General features: G+C 44.7%; 1 protein-coding gene across 1 annotated transcript in view; it reads right to left on the minus strand.

Annotated features, from left to right (window-relative positions):
• LOC144596146 (protein mono-ADP-ribosyltransferase PARP9-like) overlaps positions 1-22,038 on the minus strand; it is a 42,764-nt gene that overhangs the window by 6,414 nt on the left and 14,312 nt on the right. Inside the window, exons 6-10 of the mRNA XM_078404322.1 lie at positions 19,946-20,176; positions 19,636-19,857; positions 17,974-18,043; positions 14,909-15,472; positions 10,316-10,467 (exon numbers count right to left, since the gene is read on the minus strand). Of these exons, the coding sequence (XP_078260448.1) occupies positions 10,316-10,467; positions 14,909-15,472; positions 17,974-18,043; positions 19,636-19,857; positions 19,946-20,176 (1,239 nt within the window). The remainder of the gene's footprint in view (positions 1-10,315; positions 10,468-14,908; positions 15,473-17,973; positions 18,044-19,635; positions 19,858-19,945; positions 20,177-22,038) is intronic.

Raw genomic sequence — 22,038 nt, forward strand, 5'->3', positions numbered from 1 at the left:
TGACAATGTGCACTTTAACCACCTGTGATTTTTTTCTATTACAAATCTCAAATTGTGGAGTACAGGGGCAAATAAATAAATGATTTGGTCTTTATCCCAAACATTATGGAGGGCACTGTATGTTCCCAAATGAAAGATGAGGTTCTGTACCTCAAGCCTATAAATCGATTTCATATTTCCAGTGCAGAAGACCCAGTCAGATAGGCCTGAGTGAGAAAGGAATAGAAGATTCTATTGACAGATAGCAGGCATCTCAGGTTTGACCATTGCAGTCTAAAAACAGGTGCTCCACAAAGTCACCCAGTCTGTACTTGGTTCCTCCTGTTAGAGGAGAGCGTACAGTGAGCACCAAGTGATGGTCCACTCTTTCAGCACACATTTCCTGACTTGCTAGATATTTTCAGCTATTTTTATTTTTAGATTTCATGCACATGCAGTTATTCTGTTTTTCAAGGGCCAATGTGAAGCTTAATTCTTTGTATCTACTTTTTCATCATCTCTTTAATACCTTTGCTAAACAAAAAAAATATATCACCTGAGGTTTTCATTGGGTCTGTTATTAACATGTCCATGTGTATCTCAATCAATCCTCAGTAACTTGATTTAAGTCAGAGTCAGTTACAGAGTGATACAGTGTGGAAACAGGCCCTTCGTTCCAACTTTCCCACTCTGGCCAACATGTCCCAGCGCCACTAGTCCCACCTGCCTGCGCTTGGTCCATATCCCTCCAAACCTGTCTTATCCATGTACCTGTCTAATTGTTTCTTAAATGTTGGGATAGTCCCAGCCTCAACTACCTCCTCTGGCAGTTTGTTCCATACACCCACCATCATTTGTGTGAAAAAGTTACCCTTGAGATTCCTATGAAATCTTTTCCCCTTCACCTTAAACCTATGTCCTCTGGTCCTCGATTCCCCTACTCTGGTCAAGAGACTCTGTGCATCCATCCGATCTATTCCTCTCATGATTTTATACACCTCTGTCAGATCACCCCTCATCTTCCTGCGCTCCAAGGAATAAAGACCCAGTCTACTCAGCCTCTCCCTGTAGCTCACACCCTCTAGTCCTGGGAACATCCTCGTAAATCTTCGCTGAACCCTTTCAAGCTTGACAATATCTTTCCTATAACATGGTGCCCAGAACTGAACACAATATTCTAAATACTGTCTCATCAATGTCTTATACAACTGCAACATGACCTCCCAACTTCTACACTGACTGTTGAAGGCCAATGTGCCAAAAGTGATTTAAAATATATCTCTGGTCCAAGACTCCATAACCAGCAGAAATTGTTCTATTTACCCAAATGATACTGCACAATATCTTAGAATATTGTGGAGTGATCTGTTTGAGTTTTTCCATTAGAGTCGATATGGGCAATCTGTACAAGGAGCCAGTAGGGGTAGGTGAGGCCGAAGTGAGTAATTTTCATCAGTATTCATGGAGGAAACATACTTTGCAGTTGGAGAATTCAGTGAAGCCCAATACATGTCTCGATAAATAAAGAGTAGATACTCGATGCTCTTGTGGGCCTTAAGGTGCATATAGCACCAGGAGCAGATGAGCTTTATGGAGTCCCAGACTGCCACGGGAGGCAAGAGAAGAGATTGGTGAGGCTCTGGCTGTGATTTTTAATTCTTTTCTAGACATGAGCGAGATATCATATAACTAGAAGATAGCAAACATGGTTCCCCCCATTTCAAGAATGTCAGCAGGGAAAAGTTGGCTAACCATACACCCATGAGCCTAACACAAGTGTTAAAGAAGATAACGGGTAAAGCTCTGATGGAGAACATTAATAATCTCCGGTGCAATTTGATTGAATTCTTTGAAGAGTTACCAAAATGCATCAATGGGAGAAGGACAATGGATTTGATTTACATGGACTTTAACAAGGCCCATAGTATCTTGGTTAAGTTAGTATACTGTCTCCTATTGCCAAGCCAGTTTAGGATCCAAAATATGGTGGTAGAAGATTGTTGTTTGGATTGTTGTTGGATGTCTTTGATTAGTGGTGTTCTACAAGGATCAGTCCAGTGACCCATGCTGTTTGTAATATATGTGAATGATTTGGAAGTGGAAATGGGAAGCAAATGACCTGAAGATGGGTAGAGCTGTTGAGTGTGGAAGATCATGTTAGACTGCAGAGGATATCCCGCAGAAGACGGGAAGATTGTTCCCAATGTTGGGGGAGTCCAGAACCAGGGGTCACAGCTTAAGGATAAGGGGGAAGTCTTTTAGGACCGAGATGAGAAAACATTTCTTCACACAGAGAGTGGTGAGTCTGTGGAATTCTCTGCCACAGAAGGTAGTCGAGGCCAGTTCATTGGCTATATTTAAGAGGGAGTTAGATGTGGCCCTTTTTGCTAAAGGGATCAGGGGTATGGAGAGAAGGCAGGTACAGGCTACTGAGCTGGATGATCAGCCATGATCATATTGAATGGCAGTGCAGGCTCGAAGGGCCGAATGGCCTACTCCTGCACCTATTTTCTATGTTTCTATTAATGTATTGGTGGAATGGGCTGAGAAATGGTAGATGGAGTTTAATCCAGGCAAATGTAAAGTGATGTATTTTGGGAGTATTAAGGCTAGAACAGACTTCATGTATGGTCAGGTCTTAGGAAACATTGGCAAACAAAAGGACTTTGGAGTACAACTCCATAGACTCCTGAAGATGGCAACACAGGTAGATAATGTGGTTAAAAGGCATACTGTAGTGAGTCCAAAACGAGCGTTATTATCAAAAGACTTTATTCTTCGTAAAAACCGTGACAAGGCGCAACGCACTTACTTTGGACACACGCTACTTAACTACTAATATAATCTAATCTCATCTCCCCTGTTTGGTGCCAGACACAACTATACCTCGCGCTCCCGCACCACGTGACCTGTTAGCCCAACCGAGGGTTCGAGACCCCCCCGCTAATCTGTATGTCCCTACATGACACCCCCAGAACCCTCGAAACCATACCTCACGGGTGCCCGGACCTCCCTCCCGGAACGCGTACGGAGGGGGGAAACCAACACCGCCAATGTGACGGGAGGCGGGGAGGGCGCTGCCGCCAGAGGCAATGGAGGGGGCACGGAAGCGGAGGGCGTAGTCGACGGAGAGCGCTTGATCGGGAACGGCGGCCCAAGCCCACCCATAGGCGGCGGGGGGCCGAGAGGTGGCAAACAAGGTGCCGCTGGCGAGACCAAGGGGGCTGCCGCAGGCCGGCCCCTGCGCGGCGGCTGGGCCACCGACACAGGGAGGTCCTTGTCCAAATGGGCCGGCTTGAGCCGGGATACCGAAACGAGCTCCTGGCGATTACCCACCTGCAAGGTGAAAGTGACAGCCCCTCTTTTAAGTACCTGGAACGGGCCCTGATAAACCGGCCGAAGAGGGGGGCGGTGGGAATCTTTCCGAAGGAACACGAAATCGCAGTCCCGCAAGTCCGACGGGACGTGGACTGCCGTGCTTCCGTGCCTGGAGGTCGGGACTGGAGCCAGAGAACCCACCCGCGCCCGGAGGGAACCCAACACCGACGTAACGGGCGGCGGCAAGGCGGAAGCGGAAGGGAGAATGTCACCCGGCACCCGCAGGGGCGAACCATAGACGAGCTCGGCCGAGGATGTGCCTAGCTCGGCCTTTGGGGCCGTACGAAAGCCGAGGAGGACCCAAGGCAGCTGGTCAGCCCAATCGTGGCCGGTCAATCTGGCACAAAGGGACGCCTTCAGCTGCCGATGGAACCGCTCCACCATCCCGTTGGATTGGGGATGGTAGGCGGTGGTCTGCTGTAAACGAGACCCATACAACTGTGCCAGCGCGGCCCAGAGGGAGGAGGTGAACTGGGCTCCCCGATCTGTGGCGATGATAGCCAGTACGCCAAAATGGGCCACCCAGTGCAACGCCAGGGCCCGTGCACAGGAGGCCGCCGAGGTGTCCGACAATAGGAGCGCCTCCGGCCAACGTGTAAAACGATCCACCACCGTCAGCAGATGAGTATAACCCCTGGAATAGGGCAATGGACCCACCAAATCCACGTGGATGTGGAAAAAATGGACTGGGTGAACATCGAATCTCTGGTATGGGGGCTGGACATGGCGATGGACTTTGGAGGTCTGGCACGGAATACAGGCCCGTGCCCAGGCTGCCACCTGCTTCCGCAGGCCGTGCCAGACAAACTGGGCGGCCACCATGGCCGAAGTCGCCCTGATGGACGGATGTGCCAGGCCATGAATGGCCTCAAAAACCTTACGCTGCAGGGCGGCAGGCACCACCGGGCGAGGGCGTGGAAGAGAAACGTCACACCACAACTTGGTACCTGTGGGGCCACACGCCACCTGCTCCAAATGCATTCCCAAGGCTGTGGAGGCGTACACCCCGGCCGTTTTTTCCAGGCGCTGAGCCTCCGCTAGCTCCTGGAAATCCACCTGTCCTCCTACCACGGCCACGGAGGGAATAGCCGGCCAGGACAGGGCATCAGCAACAGCATTAAGCCTACCCGCAATATGACGGACATCGGTGATAAACTCCGAAATTAGGGTGAGGTGCCGCTGCTGGCGAGCCGACCACAGATCAGAAACCTTAGCAAAAGCAAATGTCAGAGGTTTGTGATCCGTGTAGGCCACAAACGAACGGCCTTCCAAAAAATAACGGAAGTGGCGGACTGCTAAATAGAGGGCCAGGAGTTCCCTATCAAACGCACTATATTTGAGCTCGGCTCGCGAGAGCTGCCGGCTGAAAAACACCAGGGGCTGCCATTGACCTTCGACCTGCTGCTCCAAAACCCCACCCACCGTCAGTGCCGTGGGGGCGGAGGAGCGCGGGTGCACCAGCATGGTGGCGTTGGCGAGGGCTTGTTTGACTGCGACAAAAGCCGTCTCTGCAGCTATAGACCACGCCAACTCAGCGGGGTTACCCGCGAGGCATTGAAAAAGGGGGCGCATGACCCGAGCTGCTGCAGGCACGAACCGGTGATAAAAGTTGACCATGCCCACGAATTCCTGCAAACCCTTGATGGTAGTAGGGCGTGGAAAAGCGCGGACCGCTTCCACCTTAGCTGGCAAGGGAGTGGCACTGGCCGATGTAACCCGGTGACCCAAAAAATCTACCACCGACAGGCCGAATTGGCATTTGGCCGGGTGCAGAATCAGGCCGTGGTCCTGCAGCCTCTGGAATATAGTGCGGAGATGGACTAAGTGCTCCTGGACCAAACGGCTGGCAATCAAAATGTCATCGGGGTAAATAAACACGAAAAGCAAACCTCGACCCACACAGTCCATGAGACGCTGGAATGCCTGAGCTGCGTTTTTAAGGCCAAAAGGCATGCGCAACCACTCAAACAACCCGAACGGAGTAATGGTAGCCGTCTTTGGGATGTCCGGCGGGTGGACCAGGATCTGATGATATCCCCGCACTAAATCGATCTTTGAAAAAATTGTAGCCCCCTCCAGGCTAGCTGAGAAGTCCTGTATGTGCGGAATCGGGTAGCGGTCCGGCCGTGTTGCCACGTTAAGTCGTCGGAAATCCCCACATGGTCTCCACCCCCCAGATGCTTTGGAAACCATATGCAAAGGGGAGGCCCACGGACTACTTGAACGCCGCACAATTCCCAGCCTTTCCAAGTTCAAGAACTCCTCTCGAGCCATGGCCAGCTTTTCGGGTGGGAGGCGCCGTGCCCAGACAAAAACCGGCGGCCCCTCGGTCGGAATGAAATGCACCACCCCATGCTTCTCGGAAGGTGCATCGAACCGCTGAACGAGGAGCTGCGGGAAATCCGCTAGGACCGCATCGAACTGACCGGGGGCTGTGGTGATGGCCTGGATCGCTGAACTAGGTGGGGCGGCGCTTGGAGGGGCCGCAGGCCCCGTACTTCGGGGCCGTACGCCGGCCGAGGGCTGCAGGCCGCTACCGCGGATGTCCACGACCAACGAAAACGGCCATAGAAAATCCGCACCCAAAATGGCCTGGCCCACATCCGCCACGATGAAATCCCAACGGTAGGTCCTGGACTCGAAGGACAGGGACATAGCCCTTTTACCGTAAGTGCGGATGGGGCTACCGTTCACCGCAATGAGGGGCGGCCCCTTCCCCCCCGCTTGAACCTCACAGTCGTAGGGGGACACAATGCTCACAACCGCTCCCGTATCCACTAGAAAAACGATCCCGGTACCTTGGTCCGTCGCGTAGAGGCGGCAATTACGGCCAATCGAAACTACCTCTACATTCGATCGGCGCAGGCATTTCCCGGAAATGCACACGGGGCTCTGCAGCTTCGGGCTTCACCGCCCCACAGCCGATGGAAGAAACACCAGCCGCGCCTATTCGGCCGTGTTGCTTGTGCCCGCGACCAATAAACATGTTCCGCAGCCCCTTCTTGGCTGGCTGACTGCGAAATAGCAGCCGATCCATCGCTTTCTCCGCCGCTCCCCCGACTGTCGCTGGGCCTCGAGACCCGATTAACCGAGTCGTCTCGGGTGTGCCGCTCCCTGACGAGCGCGTCGGCTTTCTCGGCGAACACTACCGGATCTTCAAACGAGACGTCGGCCAACACTAGCCTGACGTCCCGGGGTAGCTTCTCCCGAAACGCCGCTTCAAAAGCCATACACGGCTGATGGTCGCCCACCAAGGTCAGCATCTCGGTCATCAACTCCAACGGCAGCCGCTGCCCCAGCTCTGGTAAATGGAGGAGCTTCAGAGCCCGCTGGTTCTGGCTCCAGCCGAAAGTCCTCAGTAGGAGCCTCTTGACCCCCACGTACTGCTCCGTTTGGGGTGGACTGGTCAGATATATGGGCGGCACGGTAGCGCAGCGGTAGAGTTGCTGCTTTACAGCGAATGCAGCGCCGGAGACTCAGGTTCGATCCTGACTACGGGTGCTGTACTGTAAGGAGTTTGTACGTTCTCCCCGTGACCTGCGTGGGTTTTCTCCGAGATCTTCGGTTTTCTCCCACACTCCAAAGATGTACAGGTATGTAGGTTAATTGGCTGGGTAAATGTAAAAATTGTCCCTAGTGGGTGTAGGATAGTGTTAATGTACGGGGATCGCTAGGCGGCACGGACTTGGAGGGCCGAAAAGGCCTGTTTCCGGCTGTATATATATGATGATATGATGATGATATTGACTGACCCGCGCAGCCACCTCCGCCTGCAGACAGCTCACCAGGTGGTGGAACTTCTCCTGGTCGCTCTCCACTTTCTTAATATGGAACTGTGATTCCGCCTGCACAAACCACAGGTGCGGCTGATGGGCCCAGAACGGAGGTAGGTGAACCTCGCCCGCGCTCGCTCCCACCTGTGACATTCTGCGTGTTCGCTTCAGATCTTACGTTCGGGTCACCAATGTAGTGAGTCCAAAACGAGCGTTATTATCAAAAGACTTTATTCTTCGTAAAAACCGTGACAAGGCGCAAAGCACTTACTTTGGACACACACTATTTAACTACTAATATAATATAATCTCATCTCCCCTGTTTGGCGCCAGACACAACTATACCTCGCGCTCCCGCACCACGTGACCTGTTAGCCCAACCGAGGGTTCGAGACCCCCCCCGCTAATCCGTATGTCCCTACAATACGTTCAATAGTTGGGGCATTGAATACAGAAATAGAGAGGTTATGTTCCTTATAATACCTTGGTCAGACCTCAGCTGAAGTACCACATGCAGTTCTGGTCACCACACTGTAGGAAGGATGTGTTTGCACTCGAGAGAGTGCAGAGAAAATTCACCAGCATATTGTTTGGGATACAGCAGTTCTGTCACAAGGAGAGGCTGGAGAAATTAGGTCTGATTTCTTTTAAAAGATTAAGAGTACACATGTACACTGCCTAATGTCATACACTATTTGCTTGTTCAGTGAATGGAATCCCTGAACAATACCTGTTTAGTTTTTAGTTTAGTTTAGAGATACAGCATGAAACAGGCCCTTTGGCCCAGCGAGTCTGCACCAACCAGTCATCCCCGCACATTAACACTATCCGACACAATTTACACATACACCAAGCCAATTAACCTACATACTCTGTACGTCTTTGGAGTGTGGGAGAAAACCGAAGATCACGGAAAAAACCCACGCGGTCACGAGGAGAACGTACAAACTCCGTACAGACAGCACCCGTAGTCGGGATCGAACCCGGGTCTCCGGCGCTGCAAGCGCTGTAAGGCAGTAACTCTACCGCTGTACCACCGTGGCTGCCCTGTTAGTGCTGAAGGTAGACACAAAATGCCTGATAACTCAGTGTGTCAGGCAGCATCTGTGGAGAAAAGGAATAGGTGACGTTTTGGGTTGGAACCATTCTCCATACTGAAAGTAGAGGTTGGGGGAGGGTGGAATTTGCTGAAGGGGTGAATGAAGGGTAATATGTATGGCATTAATGACTGCACACGTGGAGAATTCTGGCAAAACAGGGGAAGCCAAGAGCACAGCCATCTGAATGGCACTTTTATAGAAAACTTTGCTGTCTCCTTGCAAAGATGGCATCTGTCACCTGCCTGACGAGTGTGTCGGCAACAAATGTTAATGTTGCCATCAGTGCAGCTTGCAAAGGGAAATGAAGTTGGGAGCACAGATACATTTACTGCTACAGGCATTATAATGTGTTTGCTGGTATTGGTGTCTGCTCCAAATCTCGTTCAAGAAATTAAATAAATGGCTTCATTTCGCAAAACTGTTGTGCTTTATATCCACTAATGCATTTCAAGACCCTCATTGTCTGACTTCTGCGCTCTTTCCTACTTCATCTTGGTATTTCCATGTTTGCTACTTCATTGTTACCCAGTGCACTAACATTAATGGCAAATTCCAGCAGCGCCCATACCACTGCAGCAAATGGAATGAAACGTTGAAACCTAAGCAGGAAAACAATCAGTAGTCTAGGAGATCTACAATTGTTTACAAAAATCCCATCTGGATTTGACCTCATTCGATATGCATGGAAAGATTCCCACCAACTGATTCTCACCTTCTGATGTACTTAAGGAGGCATAACAAGAATGCTTTCTCAACCAGATAAAGATCATAGCAAATTATACTCTGGGCTACCTTTTCAGGGGGTGGGGTTGGAGGAAGAGTGGAGTGGGATGCAAGGATGTGATGGACTGGAAGATCCTACTCTATGGATGGCACTGTGACGCAGCAACATAGTTGCTGCCTTACAGCGCCAGAGACCCGGGTTCGATCCTGACTATGGGCACTGTCTGTTCGGAGTTTGTACGTTCTGCCTGTGACCATGTGGGTTTTCTTCGGGTGCTACGATTTCCTCCCACATTCCGAAGACGTACAACTTTGTATGTTAATTGGCTTTGGTAAGAATTGTAAATTGTCTCTTGTCTGTAGGATAGTGCCAGTGTACGGGGTGATTGCTGGTCACTGAGATTCCGTGGGCCAAAGGGCCTGTTTTTGCACTGTATCTCTAAACTAAACTAATTTGGTGTTTCGACCACCAGTTTCTGGGACTTTCAAATTATGGGGAAGAAAAATCACTGGAATCTTATGCACAAGCTCAATTGGCAAATTTGAGTTGTAAAAAATTCCATTCTGGAACTGAAGGTGCAGCCTCATACACAATATTTTCCCCTGTATCCAACTGATCAAGCAGGATCATGGAGAATAAAGCTCCTCAATGTAGCCAAAGGAATAGACAAACTGGAAATAATACTTTAAGAAAGAAAGCAAGAGAGCACAACTTCTAAGATAGTTTTTTTTAGAGTAAATAATTAATAAAAGAGAGTGAATGGTAGATTGAACTGATTCCTAAGGGCACGACTGAGACATAGAAAATAGGTGCAGGTAGGTGTAGGCTATTCAGCCTTTCATGCCAGCACCGCCATTTAACATAGTAAAATAGAAACATAGAAAATAGGTGCAGGAAGGGGCCATTCGGCCCTTCGAGCCAGCACCGCCATTCATGAGATCACGGCTGATCATCCACAATCAGTAACCAGTGCCCAACTTCTCCCCATATCCCCTGATTCCACCAGCCCCCAGAGCTCTATCTAACTCTCTCTTAAATTCATCCAGTGATTCGGCCTCCACTGTTCTCTGTGGCAGAGAATTCCAAAAATTCACACTCTCTGGGTGAAAAAGTTTAATATGATCATGGGTGATCATCCAGAATCAGTACCCTGTTCCTGTTTTCTCCCCATATCCCTTGATTACATTAGCCCTAAGAGCTATATCTAACTCTTGAATACAAGACCCCAAAACACTGATCTTCAGAAACTTAGATATTATATTAAGGACAGTAAAGTTAGCATTTAGATACGTCAAAGTGAAGATTTTGTTGATCAAAATATATAAAGTTTAAAAACACTCCTGAAATCCAACCATAATTACCTTCAGAATGGTGAGACCGGCTTCTGCAAAAGCCTTGACTCGTTTTTTAAATTCATTTTTGGTAATATCCATTGGTATTTTCCGATAACCTGAACTGACATTTGGGCCCCAAGAACGTGGTAATTTCGTCAAGTAGTCCTCTCCTCCCTGAACTAAGAAAAGGATTAATAAAAATACAATATTGATATATGTCTCTGTATATTTCATGAAAATATTAATGCCAATAATTGTACAATTGTTTTGTCAACTTTTGAATAATTTTTGTTTCATTGGTTTGAAATAATTGCACGTTAAATTTCATGCGCATAGACAATCCTCTCATGAGCAACATAGAGGAGAGAAGCATAACAGGGCATACATTGGTTTGGCTTTTAAATAAAAATAACAGGGCATGCATTGGTGTGGCTTTTTAATAAAAAAGAAACTGAATGCTACAGTGGCAAAGTACAGATCAATTGCATATGAAATTACTTGTCAGATAAACCGTCAGGCTTGTTATTTTTAAGTATAGTGCTTAGTACTTCGATGTAATTTAGTATGAGAGGCACTAAGAAAGTGGACCGTAAGAATGGACAAATTATGAGCACCAGCCTCCATGCTATTCCAAGTTAATTAGACATGCTTAGACTATATGGTGTCTTTAGAACTACTTACTGTAAGGATAGTAAATTTAATTTTGTACTCTGCATCAATAAGATGTAAATGTAAACTAAAAATAAGGCACAATGGGATACTTTAGAATGAATAGTTCAGGACTGACATTTCAAAATAAATCTTTTGGCACAAGAACAATCAATCGTGTAAGAAAAGTCATCTTATGAACTATTATTACATTGGAACCTCAAGAAGCAGGACCAGAGAGCAAAGCTACAATTTATCACTCATCAAACATGTGGAATGTGGTAACTGAGGGGGATGATTCTGTCTTGGCCTAGCTGAAGTGTGAGTGATCATCATGGACGAATGGCATGGTGGGCACCAACAGCTGTCCATTAATAAAAGTAGATCAGTATCTGTAAATTGGCAGTCATTGTCTATCTTGAATTGTGTATACAATTTGGTGTGTTCTGTCAATTGGAGAAACTCAGAGCTCCCACTTGCATATCTGTACTGACCTAATAAAGATTCATTATAGCTATATCTCTGTGCTCTGTGTGGTTATTGATCCACAGCAAAACTTGTTGACTTATTTCACTTTTACCAGTTTACATATTCGACTGGGTGGTATCCAAATAACTACATGGTCATGGGAAAACCATTGGAAAAGTACTCTCCAAATACACTTTCTCTAGATATGTGCAGAGTGTTTCTTGAGGTATTTCAAGAACATCTGATCGACTGTTTTTCTCCCAACAAATTGATTTTTAGTTCCCTCAAATGCCAAACCCATATTCTCAGCATGCCTTGGACCAGAAACGATACTATAGAACTTTATTTATTCCAGGAGGGAAACAGTCATGAAAACACAAAATACATGAAACATGAAATTAAAGTGATGACTGGAAAGGATGGGGGATGTGCAAAGATTTGGGGGGGCCTTCCTGATGAGTTTGTTAATCCTATTGGCATCGCGGCCATCGCCCTGCTGCCCCAACACACAGCAGCAAAGAAGATGGCACTGGCTACCAGCGATTGGTAGAACATCTGCAGAATCTTACTGCAGATGTTGAAGGAGCGGAGCCTTCTCAAAAAGTACAGCTGGCTCTATCCCTTCTTGTACAGAGCCTCAGCATTCCTGGACCAGTCCAGTTTACTGTCCAGGTACACTCCAAGGTATTTGTACTCCCTGATAAATAGCAGCAGTTTAATTATTTAACTGTAGTTAAACCTGTTAAATTTACAATGGACTTTGTTGTTCTGTTGTTTAATAACAAAAGAAGCCATTATAACTTGTTTCCACTGCTGAAGTCCATATAAAGACCAGCGACATTACTTTAGCAGCATCTGCCACTTCAATTATGACTCCTGGCAATGCATTCCAGGCGCCCACCTCTAAAAACAAATTGTCCACAGATCTCCTTTGCATTTCTTTAGCCAGAGGGAGGTGAATCTATGGAATTCATTACCTCAGATGGTTGTGGAGGCCAAGTCGTTTTTGAACCTGAGATTTGTAGGCAAATAACTGCAGATGCTGGTACAAATCAAAGGTATCACAAAATGCTGGAGTAACTCAGCAGGTCAGGCAGCAACTAGGAGATAGGGAATGGGTGATGTTTCGGGTCAAGACCCTTCTTCAGACTGATGTCAGGGGGGGCGGGACAAAGAAAGGATATAGGTGGAGACAGGAAGACAGTGGGAGAACTGGGAAGGGGGGGGGGGGGGGGAAGAGAGGGACAGAGGAACTATCTAAAGTTGGAGAAGTCAATGTTCATACCGCTGGGCTGCAAGCTGCCCAAGCGAGAAATTAGGTGCTGTTCCTCCAATTTACCGTGGGCCTCACTATGGCACTGGAGGAGGCCCATGACAGAAAGGTCAGACTGGGAGTGGGAGTGGGAGGGGGAGTTGAAGTGCTCAGCCACCGGGAGATCAGGTTGGTTAAGGCGGACTGAGCGAAGGTGTTGAGCGAAACGATCGCCGAGCCTGCGTTTGGTCTCGGTGCACCTCCTCCAACAGTCTTTCCAGGTGAGACAGAGGTTCACCTGCACCTCCTACAACCTCATCTATTGTATCCGCTGCTCTAGATGTCAACTTCTCTACATCGGCGAGACCAAACGCAGGCTCGGCGATGGTTTTGCTCAGCACCTTCGCTCAGTCCGCCTTAACCAACCTGATCTCCCGGTGGATGAGCACTTCAACTCCCCCTCCCACTCCCTATCTGACCTTTCTGTCATGGGCCTCCTCCAGTGCCATAGTGTGGCGCACTTGAAATTGGTGGAACACCACCTCATATTTCGCTTGGGCAGCTTGCAGCCCAGCAGTATGAACATTGACTTATCCAACTTTAGATAGTTCCTCTGTCCTTCTCTTCCCCCCCCCCCTCTTCCTTCCCAGTTCTCCCACTGTCTTCCTATCTCCACCTATATCCTTTCTTTGTCCCGCCCCCCTGACATCAGTCTGAAGAAGGGTCTCGACCCGAAACGTCACCCATTCCCTATCTCCTAGATGCAGCATGACCTGCTGAGTTACTCCAGCATTTTGTGATACCTTTGAACCTGAGACTGATAGATTCTTGATTAGTAAGTGTGTCAAACATTATGGGTAGAAAGCAGGAGAACGGGGTTAAAAAGGGAAAAAGTATTGATCAAATGGTGGAGCAGACTCGGTGGGCTGAATGACCTAATTCTGCCCCTACATCTTATGATCTTCTTAAAGCTGTGCCCTGGGAAACGTCAAAGACTAATTTCCATCTGGGAAAAAAATATTCTGATTGTCTACCTTAACTATGCCTCTCATAATTTTAATATATTTCTATAAGGTCTCGTCTCAATCTATGATGTTCCAGAGAAAACAATCCAAGTTTGTCCAACCTCTCCTTATAGCACATTCTAGAAAGTGGGCATCTTTGCCATGTGATCTGCATTTAAATTTATATTTAAACTAAGTTTAAATGCAACTAAATAAAAATATTTACATGCAAAGACTTACTGCATAGAAACTCAAATTTCACACCTGATAACTCAAACGTTTTGGAGTGACTTAACCAGCTTTATTATAGAAAGGCATATTTGTTCAAATGGCTCCACAGTGGGATTTTTCTTTAAAAATTGATTCTGAACTATTCATTTCATTCCATAGAATGTACATCACTTCGCACTAAAAGTTGTTACATTTTAAAATCTGCACATACCTCAATTGTAAAAAGGCGATCCAGATTAGATGTAACAGATAAAAGAGCCAGAGCAAAATGGGTCAGTCATTTTTAAAATGTGATTTATGGTGATCTGGAACATGCTGCCTGATACGATGTTGATTGGAGATTCAATAGCAGTATTCAGAATAGAACTGATAGATGGGTGGTCATGTAAAAATGTGTAGTTCTTGAGTGTGGGAAAATACAAGGATGAGAGGGGATCTTATCAAAACATATAAGATTATTAAGGGGTTGGACACGTTAGGGGCAGGAAACATGTTCCCAATGTTGGGGGAGTCCAGAACAAGGGGCCACAGTTTAAGAATAAGGGGTAGGCCATTTAGAACGGAGATGAGGAAAAACCTTTTCACTCAGAGTGTTGTAAATCTGTGGAATTCTCTGCCTCAGAAGGCAGTGGAGGCCAGTTCTCTGAATGCATTCAAGAGAGAGCTAGATAGAGCTCTTAAGGATAGCAGAGTCAAGGGGTATGGGGAGAAGGCAGGAACGGGGTACTGATTGAGAATGATCAACCATGATCACATTGAATGGTGGTGCTGGCTAGAAGGGCCGAATGGCCTACTCCTGCACCTATTATTTATTGTCTATTGTCTATTGAATACTTCTACAAAAGATCCAGCATATGCAAGATCCAATTGATTTCTTTTGTACTGTCTCATTCCATCATCCTACAATTTTGCAAAGACTTATACAATTATGTATGAAACTAAAATATGTTGGTGATGTAGTAATCAAACATATTAAACAAAGGTTAACACTTTCAATGAAGTACCTACTGAACTCACCAACTCTTTCAATCTTAAATACATCCCTTCGATCATCCAGTGCCAAAAATCTTTGCAAATGTACTGTCTGATTAGTATCATTCACTTCCAGAAACCACATTTTTTTATTATCTATGAAAGCCTTTTCTAAAAGGAAGTTATTATTGTCATCATATTGAAACGTCTCATCTTCTGTTGAATAATTCCAATGTACTAGAGACCGCAGAAGTCGAGTTTCTCCCAAATGTACCATTTTTTCCTGCAGAGTGCAAAGAAAGATTTCTATATGCAGAGCTGCATGCAAAATCTCAAGGTGAGGTCCACTTAGTTCAATGCATGCATTCATATCATTTACTGTTTCTTCCATGGTTATCTGATCTTTGTTTTGAAAGGCCGATAAGATTTCATGTTCAGAGTCGGAGAAGGTCATGATGGTATTATTTTCTATATTCACATGTTCTTGATATGATAGAACGGTATTATTAATCCAAAATTGTGCACATTCCAGAATAGGGTAATCTTTACCGCAAAGCTTAATGAATCGTTCAGATCTTTCTTCCTGGTCAAGTGTGAAAGGGATTGAATCTATATAAAAAGTACACCACAAAAACAGTGGAGATATTTAATCAAGTGAAAATGGAAAAACATTTTGACTCTGTTTCTTAAATTAACCATGACTTAAAAAACAGCCTAAAATATTTGCTTAGAAAATTCATCTTTAATTCTTTAATCCAAAACAAATTCCACTCCCATCTCTACGCCCAATTGGCTGCATGGTTCCAATGAAGCTCTGCATACGTTTGAAGGATTTTGCCATTAGTAGAGGCACATTAGAGTCTGTCAGAGTCAAAAGCTCAAAAATTTCATTTGTTCCCATTTTTTCCATGTAGCAGTTACTGGTAATTCTTCAACGTGCATTTACATTTTCTGTAGACTCATTTCATGTTCATTTGCCAAAAACAACTGCCACCCTTTTCCCCAGTTCCATTAAATTCTCTCAGACTCGTTTTTTTGTTCCTTTGTCCTTTCTCTACCTCCAAAATTGCTTAGAACTTCTTACATTCACTATGGTCTGTCAATCCTAATGAATGATAACCTGAAATTATCAGACGGATCATATTGTCCATCCACAACCTCCCAACCATACTAACCCGATCAGGAAACAATGCTGGTCCTCCTTAATGAAGAGTCATACCATGTAGTACACGAATAGCAACTGAGCCTAGGCTCAGTCCCAAGGCCTACTTCAGAATGCCTATCTGACAACTCACTGCTGTTAAACACCTTTGAACTTAAAAAAAATTATAATCAGGGACTTTAGAGTCATACCGTGTGGAGACAGGCCCTTCGGCCCAACCAGCCCACACCAACCAACATGCTGTCTGCACTCGACTCACCTCCCCTCGTTTGATGTACATGGCTAATTGTATTTTAAATGTTGCGATAGTCTCTGCCTCAATTATCTCCTCTGGCAGTTCGTTCCATACACCCACCACCCTTTGTGTGAAAAAGTTACCCCTCAGATTCCTATTAAATCTTTTCCCCTTTACCTTAAACCTATGTCCTCTGGTTCTTGAATCCCCTACTCTGGGCAAGAGACTCTGTAAGTCTACCCAATCTATTCCTCTCATGATTTTACAGACTATAAGATCATCTCTCATCCTCCCATACTCCAAGGAATAGATTCCCAGCCTGCTCAACCTCTCCCTAGGGCTCAGACACTCGAGTCCCGACAAAATCCTCGTAAATCTTCTCTGTACCCTTTCCAACTTGACAACACCTTTAAAAGCCAATAGGCTAAAATATTTTATTTATAACAATAAAAATATGTTTAATTAAAATACTAGATTTCTGGAAATTCATAAAAAAATATTTAACGTAAAGAAAAAGAATTAAACCGCTTACCTTCACTTACCTTTCTACTCAAGATCAATAATCTCATTGAAATGAACAGGTTCACAAGATTGTCTGACAATAATCCAAGAGGATGAAATCATAGTGCACTTGGCTTTTCTTAATACCACTGTACTCCACCCTCCAACTGAGTAGCACAACCAGTGACAAAGAAAGAAGTCAGATGCACCAACATGGAAACTCTGAGTAAAGGCTCGTAAAATCCTTGTTAATACAGTTCTTCTAGCTTCAGATACTATCTGAGCAGCATTGTTTTTACTTATTTCAGCCCCATTATATTTGTCCTTTTGTTAACCATCTATGTTTGAACGGACATTCATAACCTGTTTAATATCAATCCTCCAATTTCAAGTAATACCCCTCTACTTCTCTCTCTTTCCCCTTCCCGCAGCCCTCCGCTGTGCATTCAGTTCTCCCACCATTCCATCACCCTACTCTTTTCCCCTCCCCCACGTGTTCACCTCCCATCCCCAAGTCCTATATTTCCCTTTTACCCGCCCCCCATCCTCTGCACTCTTCCCTCCCGCTTACTATTCAGTTACTCCACCCATCTGCTAATCATCCCTCATCACTTGCCAGGCTTTGCCCCACCCCAAATCTGGTCCACCCCCTATTCCATCAGTCTGAAGAAGGGTCCCAATGCAAAATGTTGTCTGTCCATTTCCTCCAATGAAGCTACCTGACCTGCCAAGTTTGACACTTTTTGTTTGTTTTTACTACTTGCAATTACCACTGAAATGCTGAAATAACTCAGCAGGTCAGGCAGCATCTTTGGAGAACATGGATAGGTGGCGTGTAGGTCAGAACCCTTCTTCAAACCGAAGAAGTTAAGTCTGAAGGAAGGTCCTGACCTGAAATATCGCCCATCGGCGTTCCCCAGAGATGCTGCCTCACCCACTGAGTTACTCCAGCACTTTGTGTCTTTTTTTTAAACTACATATTGCTACGAATTAGGCAAGATGCTACTTAACTTGGCTCCCACTTTCTTTTCTTTCAACGTCTGCCAATTTCATTGACCAGGTTTCCTTTCTTATTGGATATCAAAAGGAGGGAGAGATTGCAGCTCCCTGCATTTCTCTTTCTCTCAGGTCAATTTATAATTTGGTACCAATTTATTTGCAAAATGGATCCAATTTCTAGCATTCATTTTTTTTCCTACTCCGATAACTTACCAGTTATTACTGGAACATTTTCTTTTTCTTCAGATTCTTGTTTACGTTCAGCGAATACTTGCAGAAATGCCTGTACAGAAACAAAACAAAATGGTTTCTAGCACTTTGATCCAAAATGATAACTGGAAAAGCTTTTACATGCACCTTTACTAAGAATCACCAGGGCAATGAAAGTTAACTCCACATCACAATTAGTTTGGCATAGTGCAAATTGTCTGTACACAATTTTATTGTTAACTAGATTGTCAGGTAAATCGAGTAATGTATTTGTTAACCACATACCGGAAAAATGTAGAATGACAGCTTGTGACATGTAACATTGGTGACGGCAATGCTGATTTACCAAAGCCAATATGAAATGGTGTTGCAACAGTAAAGATAACACCGTGTATTAATGCATTATGTGATTTGCTGCAAAATGAGCTCATCTTTTTTTGCATATTAAAAAATCTGCAAAAAGAATTCCTCTTCCACCATTAACCCCCTTTCTTCTGCAGTTTACATATATCCTCAATGACTTCTAACTTTGTTGCTAAATGTGAAAGTGGAAGTAGTTGGAGACAACACAAAAAAGCATTGTGGCAAAGGAATGATCCAGGGAACGTAAAAAGGACTGGTTGTCTCAAAATGCTGATCGGGGTGGGAATAGCAAGAGATCTCTGATGATGGCATCATGCTGAATTTGAGGAAATTACAGAGAATGATTGATTGAATGTTGAGCTTAATGAGATGGAAGGCAGGGGTAAAAAGAACCCTGATCAGGACCCTTCTTCAGACAGATGGGTCCTGGGTGGGGTAGAAAAAGCTGGAAGAGAGAAGGGGCAGGACAAAGCCTGGTGAGTGATAGGTAAATCTAGTGAGGGAGATGGGGTTTCATAGGCTGGTGGTTGGATAAAGGCCAGAGACAAAACGAGAAAAATGTGAGATAAGGATAGATGAGGTGCAAATTGCGAAACCAGAGGAAGGAATATAGGTGGAAGGCGAGGGGAAAGGTGAGAAATGGGTTTGAGTCCAGATGGGGCACAGAGGGGGAAAAAGGGAAGGAGATGTAAAAGGGTTGTTTGCACGTTAGTTACCTAAAATTGGAGACTTTAATGTTCATACTGTTAGGTTGTAAGCTGCCTAAGCAGATAATGAGGTGTTGTGCCACCAGTTTGCATGTGGCCTCACACTGACATTGGAGGCCTAAGACAAAAGGTCAGTGCGGGAATGGTAAGGGGGAGTTAAAATAGTTAGCAACTGGAAGATCCGGCAGCCCATGGTGGACTAAGCTCTCGGTAAAATGCATTTGGTGTTCCCGATGTGGCCTCCTTTACAGCGACAAGATACTACGTAGACTTGGTGACCACTTCGCTGAATACTTCGCTGAATACAGTATGTGTACTGCTGGATGGATTATAAACAGAATTACACTCTTATTTTTTACTTTGCACTACCTATGGTACTTGATTATACTCATGTATAGTATTATTTGTCTGGAGAGCACAAAAAAACATTTCAAAATATTTCAGTACATGTGACAAGAACTAACCAGTACCAATTTCAGCACACTGTTTTCCCGTAATTATATGGCATTAAATAACTTACCTTGAGTCATGTAGTATGAGAGTTATCAATTATCAAAGTGAAACATATCATTAGATTGGTTTAATTCTCCATTACCTCATATATTTCTGTTTCTTCTGGATTAAGCACAAAATAAACAGTAGCAAGCTGGCTTTGTAAGTTCCATTCAATGAAATTCATCATTTCTTCAGTGAAAATTTTTGCCATCTTTTTTGGGTGGAGTGATAATTCTGTATCGTTTGTTGCAGGAAATGCAATTGAATTAATACCATCTTCTTTTGCAAGCTCCAAACATTTACAAATAACCATCCTCAAAAACTTTAGAGAAAAAAAGTATCTCAGTATAACTATATTAAATAACATGATAAATTTATAGATAAAATATATTATGAACACGTGTGTTTACCTTTTCTGATTCAGTGTTTGAATCAGGAGAAAATGCTGCATGATACACATATTTGCAATTCAAAAGAAATCCTGATGTTTTTAACACGTCACCTAAAGGCATTAATTCCTTCTTTGTAATTCTACGAAGCTCCTTTTGAAGTTCTGGACCAGCTTTTCTTCCAATAGCTCTTGATAGTCTGATCGTATCCAGATTTAGATCCCTTGATATTGCATTCACAATCGCATCAGTCTGTTTTGAGGCAAAATATCCAATAAGTTGTTTCTTGTTTGTTGACACTAAGCAGATTAAATTCCCTTACATATTCACAAAACTTTAATAAAAAGACTGGAACTTCGTACCCAAATTCAATTGCACCTGGAAATCGCGCCAAAGGGGCCGAGACACAGAATCTGTATGTAATTTACTCAAGCTTCATGTAATATTCCCCCTCCCCCCCCTTATTCTTATTGACAGTTAGACATGCCTTCATAATTGCCTGTACAACACAATGGGCACCTGTCCTTGGGGCCCAATCAGGCAGCAGCTGACCATCTATCATTAAAGTGATACCTATTCACCATTAACCGGTACCCTAATGTGCAGAATACTATGGCTCTGTAACCTCATTACCACTTTAATCCAAAACAGAAAGGCAAAAGCTGACTCCCCTTGACATCAAGGCACCATATGATCAGGTTTGTGATCAGTAATTCCTTATGAAATTAAAACCAGCAGAAATGAAGGGGAAAGTTTTTCATTAGCTGGCATCACATCAAGAACAAAGCAAGATGGTTGTAGCGGTGAGAGTACACACATTCCAAACCCATGACACCACCACAGGAGCACCTCAAAGAATTGTCCAAGTTGTTATGAAAGGCAAAACCATCTTCTGCTACTTTGCATTTTCATTAACAAAGTGGGGTTGTTCATCAAAACAAATGCATAGTTCCACTCACAACTCCTTTGAAAACATAGTACCGGCTCTCATACAGTAAGACCTGTACAACATTTAGGCGTTGGCTGATAGGTGACAAGTACCAGTTGTACCACACAATGCCAGGCATTGGCCATGTCCATGAGACAATGTGACCCACTCTTCTTCATATTTCATGACATCATCATTGTTAATTCCATTGACATCATCTCTGGGATCACATTTGACCAGAAACTTAACTGTACAATCCACACAGAGCAACTTCCCCATTTACCTTCTCCAAGTAAATATGGTAACCTTTTCCTTCAATTATTCTCATAGTACATTAAACATTGTATCAACGATGCATCTTGCTCTTGCACAAGAACATTTCATCATGCTTGCACCCAGTTTCCACTGACTGATTGAGATGATATCTGGTCCTTTTCCAACTCTCCCTTCTTTTCTTTAAAACATTCTTTTCAGGATAGACTAGCAATCTGTATGCACCATGGATTCTCACATCTAACTGCATCTTCTAACCGGCTTCCTATAAGGATGTCACCCCATAAGTTTGTCCATCTCTGTCACAACTGCTCTGATGCTGTTACTTGTCAAAACAGTGTTTCCAATGTATTTAAAAAAAAATGTAAATCATAGATCCAGCAATGACAAAAAAATAAATATATATATATTTCAATGTCACAATAATATCTGACTTGGAGGATGCATCTGCTGCTCTCGTGCTACTTGATGATAAAGGTCACAGTTTTGGGAGGTGCTGCCTTAGTCCCTGGGCGAGTATCTACAATGCATTTTGTAGATAGTACACATTGCTGTCACTGTGCATCGTGGGTGGAGTGATTGAATAGTTAAGATGGTCGACGAGACGCCAATAAGTGTCTCACATGCATTCCCAGGCTCCAAGCATAAATTTTCTCCTTTATCTTTGAGCCTTCACCCTGGTTACCACCCTCTTGTTTTTTAACATAGGTATAAAATGCTTTGTGATTTTCCTTAATCTGACTCAGAATAAGGAAAAAGCGATTTTGTGGCGCCTTTTGGCCCTTCCAGTCGCCCGCTTGAGTTCTTTCCTCCTTTCTTTATATTCCTCAAAGCCCCTGTCTGATTCCACCCTCTTAAAACTTACATGATCTTCCTTTTTCTTTCTGACTAACTTTACAACCTTTTTGGTCAT

The sequence above is a fragment of the Rhinoraja longicauda genome, chromosome 8 (genome assembly GCF_053455715.1).
Source record: "Rhinoraja longicauda isolate Sanriku21f chromosome 8, sRhiLon1.1, whole genome shotgun sequence".
Lineage (NCBI taxonomy): Eukaryota > Metazoa > Chordata > Chondrichthyes > Rajiformes > Arhynchobatidae > Rhinoraja > Rhinoraja longicauda.